Genomic DNA, 21,269 nt, shown 5'->3' on the forward strand with positions numbered 1-21,269 from the left:
ATAATGTGATGTATAATGCTGCTGACTTGTATGTCTAAAAATGCTTAATTTTCTGTTACAAATAAGTAAATATTTATATAATACTGTTGGCAGCTCAATAACTCCAGAAAGAGCACTTCAACTTGAAATAACAAATCTTCAATAAAAGACCTTCTCTGGATATCTTCCATGAGTAAGTGCTTAACAGATATCTGCTACATAAGTCTATGAATAATGTCAAATTTGAGAAAAAGTTTATCAAATTGATAACAGCATATTGTGTATGAAATGGATGCAGGCTTACATTTTTTTTTTTTAATATCAAAGAGGATTTCGTAAACTTTATTTGGCTTTCAATTAAAACAGAGATTTCTAACTCAACAAGAACACAACAATTATAGCAATTATCACACAGTAGTAGCTCAAAGAATTTCAAAGTCTTTAGTCTTCAAGTTCCAGGTAACAACATCAGTTTGATTCCCTCCTTCACTGTGGAATTCTAAGAACTTGTCTGGTTCACTTAATCATCTTACTGGGGATGGTCCTTTCCTGCCATCCACTCAAATCCAGAATTCCTGATTTGTGGCACACAATATCTCAGTCACCTACAGAAGCATCTGGAAATTAGAAATTTTATCCAGCATCAGGGATTAAAAAAAAAAAAAAAACAAAACTTCTTTTAAAAGATGTAATGAATCCTGGTGTTCACCACTAAAAAGATCCTCAAGTATAAAAATGTATAATCTGTGCTTCTTTTTAAAATAAAATCTTTTAAGGTTCAAAGAAAAAAAATTCCTACCCTGACACAACAGCCACACAAGGAGCTGAAAGACCTGCTGTTTCCATTACAGACAACATGAGACTTTTAAACCACACCACTTAATGAAAGAAAATGGTGAGGCTTTCTAAACAGTACTCCTCAGCCCAGATGTGGAGACAGGCACAGCCCTCCATCCTCAACTGTATTCCCACCACCTTTGCAAAGGCCACTGAACATGTCTCTTAAATGCTGGATTTCAGCTCTTCATCATTCTGCTGTGAGAATCCCTTCTCTTTAAATTCTTTGTCACAGTCTGGGGAAATACTCTGGCCTTCTGTGGTATTGACAGCATCTGAGTCCAATCTTCTTCTTTTCTTCAGTTGGTGCAAATGGGATTTGGATTTTATATGTGCTGATAAGACAAAGCCAAACAAACAAAAGCCTCATTAGGACATTTTAGAATTAATCCTAAAAGCAATTCAACTACATAATTTTTATTTTTAATAATAAATGACAGGATTGACAAATAAACTAGTATACCTGCTTAGCATTTTTTAAAGGAAAAATAATTTATATGGCCAGCTAGCTTACCAAGTCAGAAAGAACTTCCATGTATCAAGTGCTAGGTGCATCATATCACTAACCCTCACAACAATATTGCTTTTTAAAATTTTATTTTATTATTTTTGGGGATACTAGAGATTGAACCCAGGAGCACTTTACCACTGAGCTACAACCCTGGTCCTTTTTATTTTGTCTCAATAAGTTGCCAAGACTGACCTTGAACTTGGGAACCTCCTGCCTTAGCCTCCCAAGTCACCAGGATTACAGCAACCTTGCCCAGATCTTGTGCTCATTTTACATAGAGGGAAACTGAAGTTCAGAGAGGTCTCACAATTTGTCCAAAGTCACACAGCAGGTAAACTCTTTTGCTAGACCTCATTTTCCAGAATCAGATCTCTATGGTATGGGGCTTCCTGTTACAAATACATTTCAACTCACAAGGCTAGAAATCCAAATCTTTGTCTATGCCTCACGCGCTGTAGCACCAAACATATCAGGTGCCTCTCTCCCACTCCTGCCCAGCTCTCACACATTGTCCCTCTTGGTCTGATATCCTTAGTCCTGGATCAAATAAGCCATTTGAAGGACTAACCCACAAGGCTTCCATTCTGTGAGCATACAATGCTCCAGAGAGATAGTAAGGGGGTGCTGTCTCTGACCACCTCTTCTTTGAGTCCAGCAGCGAAGCTGAGCACACACTGTGGTGCTATTGCTGACCTCTCACCCTAGGACAGTTCTCACCTTCTGACTAACGCATATAGTCTCATTTTTCCTATCCTGTTTTTCTTCAAGAAAATGTCTCCTGGAAATGCTTAAAGTGAGGGACGACTTGATAAATTTATTTTATGCATAGTAAAAAAACTTTATCCTTAAGGGCTTAGAAAAATGTATAAGTAAAAAAGAGGTTAGAAGTCAAAGAACAGTTTTTTGGGGGAGAAAAGTCAGCTTTGTTCTCCAGCTAGAGCCTAAGGCTAAATCTGGGCTCTGGACTGGCTCTCCATGGCAGCAGGAGATGGGAGCAAGGACTTGACAGATGGCACTATAGAAGGGCTTACACAGCTAAGCTCACAAAGGCTCACAAATGTTGCTTCTCTGAGGCTCCCCCTGAATGACATTCGACAAATCGAACCACTAAGTTTCCTTTATGAAACAATCAGACACTCTCTTTCCCTTCCCCTTTCATCATTATAAACCAACGACAATCAAGGCTTCTTCTGCTGGCTAGGCAATCACAGCCATCCCCAGTCTCTGACAATGGAGTTCATTTTGCCAGTTACCAGTTAATAGACCTAATCATTCTATTGGTTGATATGAGGAGAAAAATCTACTTCTCTAAGAATCTAAGCAAAGCAGTATTCTGAACAGAAGGATTCCAGCCACTGGGTAAACTATAAGCCCCACTGTGCCTAAAAGAAGCTAGCCTTACATGTTTCTAGATTCAAAGCTTGGGGATGAATCCCCTAAGCTTTGACTAGATGACTACAGAAATTCACAGGAGAGTGATATGGAGGTGGAAGGTGATTATGGTGGGGCAAATCTAAGTTCTAAAGCAGAGATGCAGAGCCTTAGGGCAGGTAGCCTGGGGGTGGTGGTGTGCACTACCTTCTTCCTTCTTTATACACACTGTTAGTTTCTGTTCCGTCTTTCATCACAGTTGAGCCATTCCCACTAGCTCAACAAATTACCTTGAAAAGTACTGAAGAGATAACTATTTCTGAGGAATGTGCTCCAGAGAAGTAACTGCACTTCTGCTCCCTCCCAGCTATGCTTCTGCTTCTTCAGGTTCCTGGAGGAGGTGACTTGATTCCCTTACAATCATGTCACCCCCACTGAGTTCTAAACATGAAAGGCCAAGAAATTTCTCTCAGGCAGGATTTTGAAGTCAAAGGAGCTCTAGAAAGTTAACTGCAGATCTCTGAGTAGAAATTACCTATTCCAGCTAGAGCTGGAGGGTGTAAAATATGCCTTTACATTTCAGAATGCAGAGACAACTCCCCAGATTGGGAAAGTTTCCAAGGAATTTTAAGCACAGGCTCTTAGAGGAATCTGGCTTTCCCTTTACAAATAAGCAGACTCCAGCATTCAACCTACCAAAGACCTAAATTTTAAGGAAGGCAAGGTAACACACCCTTACATATTTCTCCATGCCTTTCCCACACTCTACCTGCCCATTCACGGTCCCCAATGATGATTCGATCACAGAGATCACACATATGGTAACTTCTCTTGTTCTCAGTTTCATTGAATGGCATCTTCATTGGAGCAACTGCAGGCTTGTGACCCTAAAATCAAGGAGGCAGAGAAGGGGAGAACAATCAATTCAGAGATTTGGGTATAGTTCTCTGATATTAAGGGAATGGGATTTTCCCAAGTTTCCTTTTTTCACATCCAGTGGAGCAGGTAGGCTGTGAACAAATTTTATCAACAGCCTTTCTATTTTTTGATACAGGGGATTGAACCCAGGGGTGCTTAACCACTGAGTCACATCCCCAGCCCTTTTTATTTTTAATTTTGAGACAGGGTCTTGCTAAATTTCTTAGGGCCTCACTAAGTTGCTGAGGGTGGCTTTGAACTTGTAATCTTCCTGCCTCAGCCTCCTGAGCTGCTGGGATTACGGGCGTGCACCACTGTGTCCACCTAGCAATAATCTTTCTAAATGTGAAAGTAGAAACACAATGACCAGGGATCTAAAAGCAGCCAGCCCTATCTGCTTTATTCCCTGAAAAAAGAGGTGTGTTCCCCCAACATAGTAACAAAAATATCAGTGAAGGAAAATTACAATAAACTGTTCCATGATTAATAATCACCTGAATAAAACTTTGCACTATATCAAGAGCAGGCTCCAGAACAGATTCCTTCCACTTTGAGATATCAGACACCTCTAGGCCATATACTGGAGGGACACTGGGACCAGGTCCTAAAGATGACAAAGAAAAGTTGTGAGAGGTCATCCTCCAAGACCCAATCCATTCTGTCCTAGGACTCTACAACCCTCAAGAGTAACACACAGGGCCAAAGAAATAAACATTCTGTCCAAACTACTCATCCTTATAAATATTAACCACAATCCAAGAAAGACCTATAAGGTTGGTGTTTTTGTTTTGTTTTATTGTTTTGTGTACTAGAGATTGAACCCAGGAGTGCTTTACCACTAAGCTACATCCCCAACACTTTTTATTTTTTTTAATTTTGAGACAGGGTCTCATTAAGTTTTTGAAACTGGTCTCAAACTTGTAATCCCTTGCCTCAGCCTCCCAAGTCACTAGGATTACAGGTGTGCCACACCTGGCAAGATCTTGAAAGTTAACTAGTCTGCAGCTAGTAAGTCTGGTTACATATCCAGAGACTCAGGTGCAGAATCTAGCTAATCAGTAAAGAAATCAAAATGGAGTAACAGCTCTAGTGAACACTGTATGGGCTACATCATAAAGACAGCACATAATAGAAGGAAATAAAGAGCTTTACATGTCTGAGTTCCATGTCATCTTACAATTATGGCACTCTGTGGCAAGAGAGTTCTCACCTTTCTTTGGGAGCGGACATTAGTCTCAGGGAAGACATATCCCTCTAGTAGCCTAGCATTCATGAAAATCCTTGATAGCATGCTGATGACCATGGGCTGGGAACAATAGTATGAGCCAAGAAGCTGCAGAATCTGGGAACTACAAACATGTCCTGGAATTAATCTAGATGACTCCCTTCTTTTAAGAGCCTATTCTAGAGGCGTATTCAAGAAATTCCCACTGGTAAATACTTCTGAATGGAGATGTGGCTGAAGATAGCAAGGAGTATAGCTGCAGGCATTTCACCCAAGAGCCATCCATGTAGCAGGACTTTAGTCACTGTTTGCTGGTAGCTTCCTCAGTCTACAGACAAACTAAATTGCTTTCTGCAGGTAGGTGAAGTCAGTTGACTAAAGGCAAAGAGCATCACCCCAAGGACAAAAAACATCAAAGGCATCAGAATGCCAACGTCTGGCAGGTGCTGGCCTTTTGATTGTGCCAACCACAAATAAGATTCTTTACAAACTAGACTGGGCTGCACCTGCCACCACACGGAAAGGTGAGACTGGGAGGGTGCAGGCGGCACCCACAGTACACCTGGCCTTGGCTAAGCTTTGCACCTGTTTCCAGGCCACTCTACATTTTCCTTTCTCCTCTAAGTCCTTTGTTGGGCTTCTGTGCCCTGTCTAAGCACCTTTCAACAAGTTCTCGGCTCCCAGCTGCTATTTCTGGCTTGGGTCCAAGGCCAAGCTGGGGTGGGGAAGTCCCTCTGGCTCCTTGCCAGAACCATATCCCAGCAGACCAACCCTGACCAATCACACGTGGGTCCTGACTTACAGAGCAGCTGTGCCTTTCACTCTAGCACTAGGACTGTGCTGGCACATACACGAATGAGGAACAGGCATATGACACACTGTGCTATCAACCCCTCCCCTCAGGGATAAGGGAGTGACTCTGGCTTTACCACAGGAGGAAGTTCCAAATTATTACAAACAAGCCTTTTGTTACTCTTATTGTCAGACTTGGGAAGAGAAACTGCACTTGAAATTTGCAGTACTAAACTTAAACTTTAAATGACACAAAGACTTCTCCTCTATCATGACATGCAGGTAAAGAAGGATATGTAGAAGACAGCAATCCAGTGGTCTACAACATGGATCAAGGTGTTTTATGTGTTCACAGAATACACACTAAGAAGCAGGGGTGAAGGTTTCAGTGGGCCTTTCCTGTAACTGAAAGCAAAAGTCAACTGGCAAATAGTAAATAAAGGATGAATCAATAGTATATTTAAAAAGTATCCACAGATAAAAATGGAGTTTCACTTAAATTAATCTCCTTTTAGCTCAAAAGTACACAATTTCTTACCAAGGCCCAATACTAATGTTGTCTAGCTAACAGTATAACTAAAAGAAACAAGAGTGTAGATTTTAAAGTCAGTCCTGCATTCAATATCTACTACTAGAGGATTTGAGGCAAGTTATTTAACTTCTTCAGGACTTCATTTTCTCATCTGTAAAAACCCCTACTTTTGAAAGTTCAATAATACATGTACATCACCAAGTTCAGTGCCAAAGACACAGTACAGAGTCAATGAATGAGAATTTTCTTCCTCTTAATTTAAGAGTTCTGCTCTACTAAAGTTTCAATTGAAACAACTTAAGCACCATGTCTGACTATAAAGAAGAGGCTGGAATAAGTGGTAAAGGTTTTGTCCCCACCCCATACTAGAGATTGAATCCAGGAACACTTCACCATTGAACTATATCCTCAGCCCTTTTAAAAACAGTTTTTTTTTTTTTGAGACAGGTCTTGCTAAGCTGCCAAGGCTGGCTTCAAACTTGCAATCCTCTTGCATCAGTCTCCTGAGTAGCTGGATCACCGGTGGGCATCACCACACCCAGCAAGGCTTACTCATAATCATCTGGCCCAAGAACCATTTTAATTAGGAAAGCTCTTAACAGAATTCTGATTGCTCTTCAGGTGCAAAACTAAAGCTAAAATCAGCACCAAACACCAACTCTGCCAAAGAAGTTGCTGTCTTATACCTATTTGCAGCCAGTACCATCTGGTGAAGGGATAAAGAATACTCCTCAATGGAAACATATTATTTTTTTCCTGAGGTGTCACAAAAAAAAAATCCCTGAACAATCATTTATGTAATACATACTCTCCTAGGTCAGGTCCCAAATCTTAGAACAGGTCTGAAACTAAATTTCACTTTCTGGGTGCTCAGAGTATACATATATTCTATTAAAAATGTGGGCCCAGAGAATAAAGTTAAACATGAGACTTACTGCTCAAAAACCGGTTTTTAACCCATCGGTTTTGCTTCCGGGCATATCTCTTAGTTACTTGTTTCAGAGCCTCAATACCTGAAAGATATGGTAGGTACAGAAACATTTAGGTAAGTATATCTTTCCCCACCAAAAGGCAGGCCCTCCCAGCCCAGCAGCAGAGAAAATCAGCACAAAGTTAGCTTTGAAGGATGATAATCTCAATTCTGAGCTGAAGGTAATTTGGGACTCTTCTAGCCTCAGCTCTTGCTCAGACCATACCAGCAGGGTATTCTGTCACCCAAGGATGTCCAAGACTAGTTAGATGGAGGAATTCACACCTTTCTTTAGAAGCTGGTTACTAGTCTCTGGTGTGCATTTTCCCTCAGTGATCAGGTACTCGTGAAATTCCTTGAAGCCAATTGATTGGAAGATACCATGTTGATAGTCCTGGCTGGGAACAGGAGAGCATCAGCAGATGAGCCATTGCCTCTGAAAGCTAGCAGGGGCCTTGGAGATGATCTAGTTGAGCCATTTCATTTCATTTCATAGGAAATTGAGATCCTGAATAGTTCCTGACACTGAAATTCTACCTTCCCCTCCCCACTGTCTCCCAAATTACTTCCTTGTATAGTAACTCCTTTGAATGTCTGAAAGATGAGAAAATTGCAACTGTAACAAGTACACCAAACCTCCTTTCAAAAAAACTTGCCAATGCCAAGGACAAAGGCTAAGAAACAAGTAGATCCAAAACCAGTATTACATCTATGGTCTTTCAACCACAGACAAGGGATAGAGAGTAAATCAGAGTAATAGCTAAATCCTCACCAATTTTCTGAAATGTTCTTCTGATTATAGCGTCTGTGAAAATCTCTTAGTTCCTCCAAGAGCCCAGCAGTAAGCATGTCATCCACTCTCTTATCCAAGCGCTCATCTAGAACTTGAATCAAATTAGCCCATGAACCAGCAACACATTGCAGGTACCTACTGTACGCTTACATGATGAATGAACAAGCTGTTATGAAGAAGAAAATGTGTTCAAATGGAAGAAAGAATTCAGACTTCAAAGATTTTATAATAATTCATGTAATATTTACTCACACTTCAACAACTCCAAATAAAAATAAAATAGCCAGAATGAATCACATATCTTCTCATTATATAAACCCAAAGCATAAAATTATAGATATTATGAAGGATAAATATTATTGTATGAAATTTATATTCATTTTTTTTAGAAGCAGGCAGCTGAGGGTCCCCTGGTTTACCTTTATTAATTTTGGTCATTGTATTTGCTCATCTAACTTCATATTACTTTCCATTAAGAACCTCCCAGATGACTAGAGAATATCAACCTAAGTAAATAAACCAATCCCCCAAAACCAAAGGCTGAATGTTTTCTCTGACATGCAAATGCTAATTTCACAGTAAGTGGAGTGGGGGGAGAATAAAAGTACTTTGGATTAGTAAAGGGAGATGAAGGGAAGGGGGGCAGAATGGAAATAGAAAAGACAATAGACTGAATCAGACATTACTATCCTATGTGCATATATGATTACATGACGAATGTAATTCTACAACATGTATAAGCAGAAAAATGAGAAGTCAAAATACAAAATATATTCCACTATCATGTATAACTAATTAGAACAAATTTTTAAAATATTTTTTAAAAATTAAAAAAAAAAAAAAAAGGAATCCCCCAGATGACACCCTGGATAAGAATGCAGAACTTTAATACAAAATCATCCTAGGTATATCTTGAACTGAGACAAATAAAGGAGTAAGGAATGAGAGGTCATAATCATTCAGATATGGTAGCCAATAACAGGTTTATTATGAATCAAATACTATTATTTTATGATGAATTATAGCACAGGCTTTTATTTACAAAAATGTCATTATTAAAAATTATCTTTTTCTATAAACTCAAAACTGAGAATAATTTAACAACAAATTTTCACCATTTCAGTTATGCTCTTCTAAATCTCTATCATTGCTAGTTCTTGGCTTGTAATAATAATAACCTTTCTTCTTCCCAAAAAATTTTCATTTATTGAGGACTTACCATGTGTACCAAGGCACATTCTGGGAACTTTGTATGTACTTTACTTATATACTCACTTATTTTGCAGTGTTGGGGACCAAACAAGCACCCTACCACTGAGCCATGCCCTCCCACAACTTTATATGTATTAATTCATATAATCCTCAATGGTGCTATAAGATATAAATATCTCCATTTTATAAGAGAACTGGGGCTCAGAAAGGTAAACCAACTTGTCTTAAAAACTCACATAGGTAGAAGGTGACAGAGCAAGAATCTGAAATGAGACAGTGTGCCTCATAGCCTGTGCTATTAATTACTATGTAACACTACCTATCCACATAATAATCTCATCTTCCGAGTCCTAGCTCATCAGCTACCTTTACAAATTGATCCCTGACTTCCCCTAGAAGAATGCGCATCATCCCTCCTCTGTGGTTCCACAGCACTCTTGAGTGTCTCTCTTATTTATCTCTGAAACCCAAGTACTATACAGAATATATGGGTACACGACACTTCACTGATGCTTACTGAATGTTTGCTGGATGAATAAGTTACTACAATCACAGGGCATTATTATACTTTAGCAAGAAAAACACATCAGGCAAGCTAACTATCATATTATCCATTTTTTTAGGCCTACTACTTCTAGAATAATTAGAATTCCAGTCTCCAGTCAACCCTGAGGTTAGACCTTCTTCCAGAGGAAGCTTCCTTCTTCTTTTTCTCCTTTGGAACTTCCCTGGTTGGCAGTTTATTTCCTCCTCCACCCATCCCCTCCTTTCTCACACTGGCATCTTATCCTAGTACCAATGCTGCCCTTTCCTGCCTTTGTAAACAGACAATTAGAAGAAGGGCATTGCATCTAAGTCAAAGAATTCAATCCCAGCACACATTAATAATGATAATAAACTTAGTGGCTAACACTAGTTTAGTGCTTATTATGAGCCATTCGTAGTTCCAAGCATTTTATATACTATACAGTAACTTAGTTCTACCTCAGATAGTCTCTAGGACAAAGGGTTTTACCTGTTTGGTCAGCATAAAGCCAAAGGATGCAAGGGTTAGGAAACTTTAGAGGACCTCCAAGAGGACCACCACCTTCCTCTGCATGTTGCCGATGAAGAAATTCACTATGAGAGATTCCTGTTTCTTCAAACACTTGCAAGCTCCTAAAGTTGTTTCAAAGGAGATGAGGGAACCCATAAGAACAATTAGGAAATATTCATTCTCAAGTGAAACAAGGAGAAAACCTGTATATAATAGAAAGCCTCACTTTCATTTGCACTGCATAAGTCCCCCAAAACAAGGTCCAAAGTTACTCTATTCCTATAGCTATGTAGAAAGAATTCTAAAGAAAATTCTAGGTAAATGAAAAATAATACTAATTTTCTACACATGCATTCTAAAATCAGTAAATAGGTTCAGAAACTATAGGTTTCTTCTACAAAAATAGAATGGGACTCACTTTCATGTGAGCAGTAAAAGAGCTTATTTGGGACAGTTTGAACAAGCTAACAAGTCTGGTCTCGCTGGAGTGCCTTTCCCACAGTATAAAAGTATGCTGTATATCCAGCTCATCAACTTTCTTCTTAAATATGTCTAAAATTAATGAGGAATGCTCCTGGCTAATCCAGTACTCTATTAGCACAAAGATCATTGAAGAAATCCACTTCAGTCTGGATCTACTATATTATGCAGCACAGGTAACTGAACTCCCAAATCTAGACTCCACCACTCTGGGTGATTGCAATTTATCAGCTTGAAAGTGATCCTTCCCTTCCTGACCCAATTCCACTTCCTGAAACCCAAACACAAGAGTAAAGACCCCTTGTCTTTCAGTATTAATGGTCAAAGAGGATCTATAAGAGAAAAAAAAAAATGTAACAGAGGGCTGGAGAGGAGCTCAGTGGTAGAGCCCTTGTCTGGCATGCACAAGGCCCTGAGTTTAATCCCAGAACACATAAAAAAATCAAAATGTAAAGAATACCACAATTATCTAGAGTTTAGACTATAAACTCAACCCTAAAGAAAAATAAAAAGTCCTTCAGACAAGTGTAATGGAGCATGCCTATAATCCCAGCTACTCGGAGACTAAGGCAGAAGTACTGCAGATTCAAGTCCAGCCTGGGCAACTTAAACCATCTCAAAGGGTTAGGTGTGAAGCTAGCCCAGTGATAAAGCACTTTCTAGCATGTATGAGGGCTTGGGTTCAATCCTTATTACTGCCAAACAAACAAACAAACAAAAAATCTGTCCTCCAATCCTCTCTAGAGGATAGACACTTATCTGGGCACAGTGGCACATACCTATAACTCTGGCAATCAGGAAGCTGAAGCAGGAAAATAGCAAGTCTGAGGCCAGCCTAGGCAACTCAGCAAAGCCCTATCTCAAAATAAAAAAATTAAAAGGGCTCAAGGTGTAAGTCAGTGGCCAAGCATCACTGGGGTTAATCCCTGGTACCACAAAAAAATAAAAACAAAAATAAACAAAGGAGAGATTCTAGAACTCTTCTTGGAAATTAGTAACCCCTAATATGGCACAACTCTCATTTCATTACTTGTTTACAGGCAGCAAATATAGAGAGGTGATAAGAAAGAAAAAACTGATTAGCCAAGGGGAGAATAATAAAAATCAAACTCATGTCATAAAAGAATAAAAAAAGAATATAAAAATGAATGTTTACCTTTGTGTTACTGAGTTTTATAAAAATTGAAAGATTTCTATTAAAATGCTTAAAATACAATGTTTGGATACTGCAAAGTATAAACTTGATTAATCTAGAACATGGCATTCTTATCAGGGTGATACTGCTTTCAAAGGGGTAAATAAAGCAAGAGCGGTGACCCACACCTGTAATCCCAGCAGTTTGGGAGGCTGAGACAGGAGAATCGCGAATTCAAAGCCAGCCCCAGCAAAGGGAGGTTCTAAGCAACTCAGTGAGACCCTATCTCTAAATAAAATACAAAATAGGGCTGGGAATGTGGATCAATGGTTGAATGCCCCTGAGTTGAATCCCTGGTACCAATTTTAAAAGGCAGTGGGGGAGGTAAGTAAAACTTACAATGGTATGTGCCCCTCCAAAGGACAACCCTACCTGAAAAGACCTTATTATTTGTGCGTGTATGGTGTGGGGGTACTCACAATTGAACCCAGGGATACTCTACCATCAAGGTATATCCCTAGTCCTTTTTAAAGTTGCCTTGGGATTGTAGGCATGCACCATCACACCCAGCTTCAAGACCTTATTTTTAGTGTAAAGTTTCTTTCAGGTGGGAGGGGAGGAGTTTACAATTAGGAAAAAAGTTCTAAAAAGGTTTCTGGGGGGCAGAATAATGAAAAAAGGATTAAAAAACACTGATCTAGAAAAATCATTTGAGTGGAAAACTTTATAACCCCCATCAACACCAAAACAATATCAATATAATATTTAATCTGTATAACTACCCAAATAGTATAGTAAGTCCTTCACTAGATGTTTCACTCTGTCAGATGTGGTAATCACTACCAACACTGCAGAAAAACAAAGCTAACAGATGAGGCTGCAATTCCAAATAACCTAAGAAAACATGACCTTATGAGTTCATTCACTACCTCTGTTCCCTGCAAAAGAAAGTCTCCATGTACAAAGGTGAGCTGAGCTATGAGACAGTTTATAAAATCCACCTCCCACTGGGAAAGCTGCTGAGGCAGAATTCAGCATTGCACAATCAATTATGAAACCCAAATCACAATGTAAACGGACTGCATGCCAGAAAAAATTTATATGAAAACTGTTATACAAGCAAAGATCAAATAGAAAATGAAGCAAGATTACATAGGCCCTAGGGGGAAATGATACTGTACTATGCATTTAAAACGTAACAACAAAGCAGGGTGCAAGTATTTATTGAGGGAGTTGGGCTGAGGCAGGAACTCAGGGCCTCCTAAACTGCTGAGCTGGAACAACACATCAATCTCCCCTAACTGCTATTACCAAGCCTCTCTGTCACCTAGGCAAACTGAACATCTTACTACCCTTCAACTCTAAAAGAATTCCAGGGCAGCAGGCCCAGTCTTTCTTACCTGGCCACTTTGCGCTTGTCATGTGGGTGTAACTTGGCAGCCATTTCTGGGTCTACCTGGCTTAGGCGTTTGTGGAGTACATAACCATCCTCCTTTTCAAGCTCCACTTTTCGGTCAACCCTTTTCTCAGTGCCCATCTCTTGGGACTATTAAATGAAGGTTTAGAGTAAATTTAATCAACAATTCAATAAACATTGAGATAGCATATATGCCAGGCACTTTACTCAGTGTTAGGAATACAGAATAGAGATGAGTCAGATCTTACCATACGGTGAGAGAGAGAGATCATAAACCCAAAATTCCAATAGCTATGGTAAGTGCTGTGAGACCACAGCAAACAAAGAGGAAGGAGGGCTTACTGTGTAGGGAAATACTCATCTACCCTTGCTTTCTTGGCATAAGCACAAACAGATACCAGAGCTACCACATCTATTTTAATATCCAGGAATCTAGCCCAAACAGCAGACTAGAATTGCCATCACATTACCATATGTAAAGTCTCACCCTACACAGTAGCATCTCCACAAGAAAGGTCAGTGTTAGACATCTCTCAGTCACAGATACTGTGTTGCCAGCCAGGAAATGCTGAATCAGACTAATGGACTGTTAACTTACATGGAGATGCTAATTAATCCACAGAAGAACATTTTTCCCACCCATAGTCCTTGCCCTTAGGTCAGCTTGAGGAGCACACTTCCAATATAAAGGTAGCATTTGCTTCAGAATATTAAGTAGGAAAATTACAGTTGTTGAGTACAAGAAATAAGCAAGAGTCAACTTTCTTCCCACTAAAACTAGCTGAGGAACTCATTTCCTCAGTGAGTTACAAGTGAACTAAACATACCTTGGTATTAACAAGAACTTTCCAGAGCAGAGACTCAATGTAATAATTGGTTCCTCCCACGACAATAGGAATTTTGTCTCGAGCAAATATATCTTCAATGTGAACATTAAGAAAGACATCATGATATTTAATATTAAGAAGAGAATCCTGCCAGGTGCAGTGCACACCTGTAATTCTAGTTACTGGGAGGCTGAGGCAGAAGGATTGCAAGTTCAAGACCAGCCTTGGCAACTTAGCAAAGACCTGTCTCAAAACGAAAAATAAAAAGGACTGGGGATGTAGCTCAGTGGTTGAATATACCTGGGTTCAATCCCCAGTACTGTTTGAAAAAAGAGAGAAGTCTGACTCACTTGGTAAAGGGAGTATTAGCAAGAAAGCATATTTGTCTGCAGAGGTAGAAACCAAAATGAATTGATACCAGCCTGGAACATTTCCGGTAAGTTCAGAATAATTTCCAATTAGCTCTGGAGGTACTTGCATAAACCAGATACAAATGCATGATGGTAATTCCTTCCAGTTCTCTTTCCTTCCACTTTATAGTGGAACCTGCTCAGGAAGCCACCAAGGTGACATTCAGTGTGAGACTTTTGCCTTCTAAGAAAAAATATAACCTGGTTTCTGGTTTCTCTAAGCCATAGTTCTTAGCATGTTTTTACTATTATGTGATAGCAATGAACATTTTAGCCACTCGAGACCTCATCAGATAAACTGAAACAAATAGACAGACATCAACCTTCAGATTCCAGTTCTTGGGCAAGTTTTCAACATTGAACTTCAGGTTTCCCCTCTGTAAAGTCCTCATGAGTTCTTATGAACATATATAATAATATACGTATATAAAGCTGCTACAATGCCTGAAAAATAGTAAGCAGTCAAATTACATTAGTCATTATTGTTTTTATATCCCTGCTACTTTGGATTCTTTTAAAAATTTCTGTTGAACAGATAATTATCTGCTTTAACAGATTCTGAGAATTATTATTCTGAGAATAAATTATTCTGAAAATAATATAATAAAAAATAGACTTTTAGTATCCAGATAAGGAATCACGTACACATTGCTTCCCTTTTCTAGCCAATTGTGGGCACAGAAATAGATAATCTCTTTTTACAGAAGCCAACTAATCCTTAAAATGTTGGGGAGGCAAGGCACAGTAGCACACACCTAAAATCCCAGCAATTTGGGAGGATGAAGCAAAAGGACTGCAAGTTCAATACCAGCCTCAGCAACTTGGCAAGATCCTATCTCAAAAATAAAAAGGGCTGGGGGCATAGCTCAGTGGAAGAGGACACCTGGGTTCAATTTCTAGTAAAGGAAAAAAAGAGGGATGGGGAGAGGGAAAGAGAGGGGGAGGTGGGGAAAGAGAGACAGAGACAGAGATAGACTGACAGGAAGACAGACAGATATTGGGGTGAGCTGGGATGGAGTGGGAAGAAAGATTATCAATCAAGGATCACAAGGAAAAAAAACACTATTTATTTTATTTTTATTTTTTTGCAGTGCTGGAGATCAAGTCCAGGGCCTCACACATGTTAGGCAAGCACTCTACCATCAAGCTATACCCCAACCCTTTATTTTTCTAAAAAGAAAAACAAATTCTCTATTCTCCCTTTAAGTATAGGGAACATATAATTACAGAGTAAAGGCAGGGGCAGTAGTCCACACCTGTAATCCCAGCTACAAAAGGCTGAGGCAGGAGGATTAAAAGTTCAAGGCCAGCCTCAGCAACTTATTGAGACCATGTCTCAAAAAATAAAAAGAGCTGGTGATGTACCTCAATGGTAAAGCACCCCTGGGTTCAATCCCTAGTACTACTATTACTACTACTACTACTACTACTACTACTATTACTACTACTACTACTACTACTACTACTACTACCAACAACAACAAAAATAACGGAGTAAAATAAAACTTCAATTATATAATATATAAGGGAAAGGGAACAAAGAAAAGAAAGGGAGAAACTGATGAGACTCCAGAAGGAGAGAGAACAGAAAAGAAAGAAGGAGATGTAATTGAAAGTATTAGGTGGGAAAAGGGTTAACTTGTCTGCCTAAGTCATGCATGAAACTACTGTAATTTGGACAAAACTCTTCTCTCAGGGCCTCGGAACATTCACCTGTCAAATTGAGAAGGCTGACTGAAGATAGAGGTAGAATACCTGCCTAGGACCTGTCTGGATCCCCAGCACATCAAAAAAAGAAGACTGACCAAATGGAATATTACTCAGCAATAAAAGAAAATAAAATCATGGCATTTGCAGGTAAATGAATGGAGCTGGAGAAGATAATGCTAAGTAAAGTTAGCCAATCCCCAAAAAAACAAATGCCAAATGTTTTTTCTGGTATAAAGTGACTGACTCATAATAGGGTAGGGAGGGGGAACATGGGAGGAATAGATAAACTCTAGATAGGGCAGAGGGGTGGGAGGGGATGGGAGGGGGCAGGGGGTTAGCAATGATGGTGAAAGGTGATGAACATCATTATCCAAAGTACATGTATGAAGACATGAATTGGTGTGAATTATATACAGAGATATGAAAAATTGTGCTCTGTATGTGTAATAAGAATTGTAATGGATTCCACTGTCATGTATTTAAAAAAGAAAATCAATTAAAAAAAAAAAAAGACTGACTGAGCCAGAGGGTTGTAGGTTGGGGTAGCTTCCAGCTATTCAGGAGGCTGAGGCCAAGAGGATCACTTGAGCCCAAGAGTTGAGGCTAGTCTGGGCAACACAATGAGACCCTATCACAAACAAAACCAAAAGACTGACTTTTTTCAAGGTACTTTCAGTCTAATGTTCTGAATTGAGGCATTTACCAAAATTCATAAATCTAGCCTAAAAGTGATCTAATGAAGTCTTCACCTGTTGGTTCTAAGTCCTTTAAAAATCTTAATTAGCTCTTCATTTTGTTATCAGTTCTTTCTGAAAAAACCAAACTGTCTTATAGCAAAAACTTACATTTGGTAATGTATTAATTTGTAACCAGCTTTCATGTACATTATCTCATCTGATATAATAGCCTTGTGAAGTAGGTAGAGCAGGAATTATTATCTGCATTCTAATCTCTGCCCATTTGATTGGCAAAAAAAAAAAATTGCCTCATTATTTGATTTGCATGCCCCTGGTTAACAGCAAAGGTAAACCTTTTTCATGTTTATCACTATTTGTATTTCTTCCTTTGTGAATTTTATATATATATATATATATATATATATATATATATATATAAATGATGGGAATTAAAATATGTATATTATAACCTTTTCTGTGTTACAATTATTTTCCCCTAGGTTTACAGTCTGTTCTTTTTTTCTTTTTTGTACCAGGGATTGAACCCATGGGCACTTTACTGCTGAGCCACATCCCCAGCCCTTTTTATTTTGAGACAAGATCTCACTAAGTTGCCTAGGACGTTGCTAAATTGCTAAGGCTGGCTTTGAATTTACAGTCCTCCTGCCTCAATCTCCCAAACTGCTGGGATTACAGGCATGCACCACCATGCCTGGCGTGATCTGTTTTTAAATTATGTTTGTAGTGAGCTATTTTCCTTCTTTTTGAACTATAAAATATTCCATACATACAAAAGAATATATGTAACACATATAAATTATGAAGTCTAGTAATAAAACACTGACAAACCCAATGTAAGAAATGGAGTACTCCCAATTCCTTTGAAGTCTCCTATATATTCATTCCCATCCCAACCTCTACTTCTCTCAAAGGGAATCAACATTTTGAATTGCTCTGTTTTTTTAGTTTGTTTTTCATCATCCCTCACTTTTCTTATATTAGTACCGGTATGTATGTATTCCTGATATGTATGTATTGGTTAATTTGCTTATTTTGTAACCTTTATAGTATCATGCAATGACAGAAAGAGACATGTATCCTTCTGTGATTTCCACATTTATATTGTTTCTGAGATTCTTTCATGTTGATTGATATATGTAGCTGCAATTTATTAAATTTCACTCTTTTAAAGTACGTAGCTCATATGAGTGAGTAAAGCAAATTTTATACATTCTTCTATAAATGGGAATTTGGGTATTTATTGTTTTTGCTATTAAGTGCAATACTGATATAATAAAATTTACCAAATACCTTCTGATATACTTGTGTCAAGAGTTTTTCAAGGGCATACACCTATATGTCTGGTTGATATACATTCTCATTAATACAAAGGTTTAATTCACATATTTAAACTAGCTATTTTCTTTTTAATGTATCAACGAAGCCCTTCCCTTCTTTTAAATCATTTAACTACTCAAATCAATTGTATATATTCCCATTTGTTTCAAAGTTTCATCATAAATACCTACATTTAACTTGAAAATTTATCTGGAACTTATTATATCACATGTAAAGCACCACATGTAATGAGGACCTGACTTGTTTTGTGGTACTGGGGATTGAATTCAGGGGTGCCCTAGCACTGAACTATGTCCCAAGCCTATTTATCTATTTATTCATATATTTATGTATTTTCCGGTACTGGGGATTGAACCCAAGGTATCTTAACACTGAACTACATCTCCAACTCTTCCTTTTGAGACAAGGTCTGGCTAAGTTGCCCATACTAGCCTTGAACTTGCAATCCTCCTGCCTCAGCTTCCTGAGTAGCTGGGATTACAGGTGTGAGCCTCCATGCCCAGCTAGGACATGACTTTATTTTTTTCCAAAACAATTAATTTCCAGGAACAATTATTAACTACCTCATTATTTCTTTATTGTTCTGAAATGACACCTTGATTGTAAGATAAATATATACATTCATTTGAATCTGCAAACGGATTTTCTATTCTGTGGCATAAATTTATCTAGTATTATATAAATTCCATGCTATTATAATTATTATGCTTTTCTAATATGATTTAATATCTGACAGTTCAAATGTTAAAAGCAGTCTTGTTTTAAAATATAGTCTCCTCATATTTTTTTTCAAAATTTTCTGTTTTATCCAGAACTATTTTTTTCCAGTCCTCCCCTACTCCATAATCTCTTTGAAATTTTAATTTTCACCTCATTATAATACAAAATTAATTTATAATTTTGTATCCCCACTTAAAGGGTATACAAAAACTAAAGCTCGTGGGAGTTAAGTAAACTTCACCCAATAAAGTTCAGGCAGTCAAAAGAGGTAGTTTTAGAACTAGAACATACATTTTCTGATTCCTAAATCAGTGTTCTTGTCATTAAAACAATTTTTCTCAAATTTTAATATACTAATTCTTATTAAGAGTTACCTGGACCTCTTTATAATGCAAATACTGATATAGTAGGTATAGAATAAAACCAAAGATTCCGCATTTCTAACCATTTCCAAATGGATGCTGATGGTACAGTCTAAGGATAAGACTCTGAGGAGCAATAGCACTTTATCTTTCAATCCATACAGATCTGTGACATTAACTACTGATAGTGAGGTCTTGGGTGTGCCTGCTTGGAAGAAACTGCCACCAAAAGAAAAGCTCTTTCTTGGCTTAGACTTCTTTGCACCCTCCAAGCCTAGCAGATGTCTTTCCTTAAGGATATCAGAGCAGTTGCTTTGTTCCTGAAGTCCACCACTGTGTAATTGGTCACAAGAGGATCCACGAAGCTGATCATATGGTGCTGGCAGATTCTCTGCTCTTGGGCAGAAACCTTGTTGGTGATGATATCTAGCCCTTCATAGACCTAAGGGAAAGAAAATTAATGTGAGAAAGTCATCTGCCTTCATAAAACGCACGTTTAATGGGTGGGAATGGTTATCTATTCCTCCCTCCAGATGAACAGCTGACTGACCCAAAGTACCAGGTCTACCCTGTATCTAAGAGCACAGTCATATCCACAAAGCCTAAGTCAATGAAAGAAGAAAACAGAGCATTAGTTTTCTTATCAAATAGTAGTTGTTAGCTCAGACTTAAAGATAAAAAGGATATGTAAATTAGTGACCAAGTAAGAACTGATTCTGCAAGATTGGAAAAAAAGGTTCTCCTTAGGTATAAGAGCGGAGATTTACTGAGAGGCTGACAGGAACCCAAGAACATAATATAAATTGTAATGTGTCTCCATAGGACTTAAGTATCCCATTTTTGAACATAAGTTTAAAAGACACTAAAATTTTCAACCATTTAAAAAAAAGAAAAAAGAGATTCTCTGCTGGGTGTGGTGGCACACGCCTGTAAGCCCAGCAACTTGGGAGGCTGAGGCAGTTGGAACATGAGTTCAAATCCAGCCTCAGCAACTTAGTGAGGCCCAAAGCAACTTAGTATGACACTATCACAAAATAAAATATAAAAGGGCTGGGAATATGACTCAAATATTAAGCACCCCTGGATTCAATCCCTGGTACAAAAAAAGAAATAGGTTTTCTAAGCCTAAACTTTATACATTTAAAAATGAGTGGGTTGCCAGGCATACTGGCTCATGGGAGGATCATCAAGTTCAAAGCTAGCCTCAGCAACTTAGCAAGGCCCTGAGCTAGGGATGTGGCTCAGGGGATAAGTGCCCCTGGGGGTTCAATCCTGGTACCAAAAGAAAAAGAAGGAGAGAAGGGAAGAAGAGGGGAGGGGAGGGAGAAAGAAGGAAGAGAGAAAGAAAGAAAACAGAATCGAGTAGGTTGTTTTATTTATTCTATTTACCACAAGCCTCCAGAAAGGTAACATTTTCATTGTTCATAATTCTAACTTCAGGATGCTCAGATATTTTTTGGATTTATTAAATGGCTCTAAAAAGTCTTTGGAATTTGTATAAGATTGGTTCCATTTTGTAGAGAAGTGGCCTATCTACAAAGATACATAATAAAATATACACATATAGGGGCTAGAGTTGTAGCTCAGCAGTAGAGTGCTTGCCTAGCATGTGTAAGGCATTGGATTCAATTCTCAGCAACACATATAAATAAGTAAATAAAAGTCGACCAACAACTAAAAAACATTTAAAATATATATATGTACATGTATATACTTTAAAGTCAGAACCCCTAAGACTACTGTACTCTTGTGGAAACATTGTGATCTATCCAAATTACTGCTTCAGGGGGTCAGTGCATACAGTCTAAATACTCAAAGGCAATATCCTGTCTGTAAGCTCTTGATCTGCCAATTCAACTAAAAAGTTCAAGTGTACTTTGTCTAAATGCAAGGTCTCTGATGGAGAACAGATCTGAAAATACTAGTTTGAAAACAGGAATGAATGCTTAGGGATTAAATGTTCTCTCTGTAATCACTGATTCTATGTGGAGCACTG

General features: G+C 38.4%; 1 protein-coding gene across 2 annotated transcripts in view; it reads right to left on the bottom strand.

Moving 5' to 3' along the window:
* Window positions 1-294: 294 nt before the first annotated feature.
* Trit1 (tRNA isopentenyltransferase 1) overlaps window positions 295-21,269 on the bottom strand; it is a 49,726-nt gene continuing 28,751 nt past the window's right edge. For both annotated transcript variants that reach the window (XM_071617725.1, XM_071617726.1), the window contains exons 2-11: window positions 19,573-19,715; window positions 14,036-14,132; window positions 13,192-13,337; window positions 10,156-10,298; window positions 7,908-8,019; window positions 7,421-7,533; window positions 7,101-7,178; window positions 4,111-4,220; window positions 3,468-3,585; window positions 295-1,151 (exon numbers count right to left, since the gene is read on the bottom strand). In XM_071617725.1, coding sequence (XP_071473826.1) covers window positions 982-1,151; window positions 3,468-3,585; window positions 4,111-4,220; window positions 7,101-7,178; window positions 7,421-7,533; window positions 7,908-8,019; window positions 10,156-10,298; window positions 13,192-13,337; window positions 14,036-14,132; window positions 19,573-19,715 — 1,230 coding nt within the window. In that variant the 3' untranslated portion in view covers window positions 295-981. The remainder of the gene's footprint in view (window positions 1,152-3,467; window positions 3,586-4,110; window positions 4,221-7,100; window positions 7,179-7,420; window positions 7,534-7,907; window positions 8,020-10,155; window positions 10,299-13,191; window positions 13,338-14,035; window positions 14,133-19,572; window positions 19,716-21,269) is intronic.

Source organism: Marmota flaviventris, chromosome 10 (genome assembly GCF_047511675.1).
Source record: "Marmota flaviventris isolate mMarFla1 chromosome 10, mMarFla1.hap1, whole genome shotgun sequence".
NCBI classification, from domain to species: domain Eukaryota; kingdom Metazoa; phylum Chordata; class Mammalia; order Rodentia; family Sciuridae; genus Marmota; species Marmota flaviventris.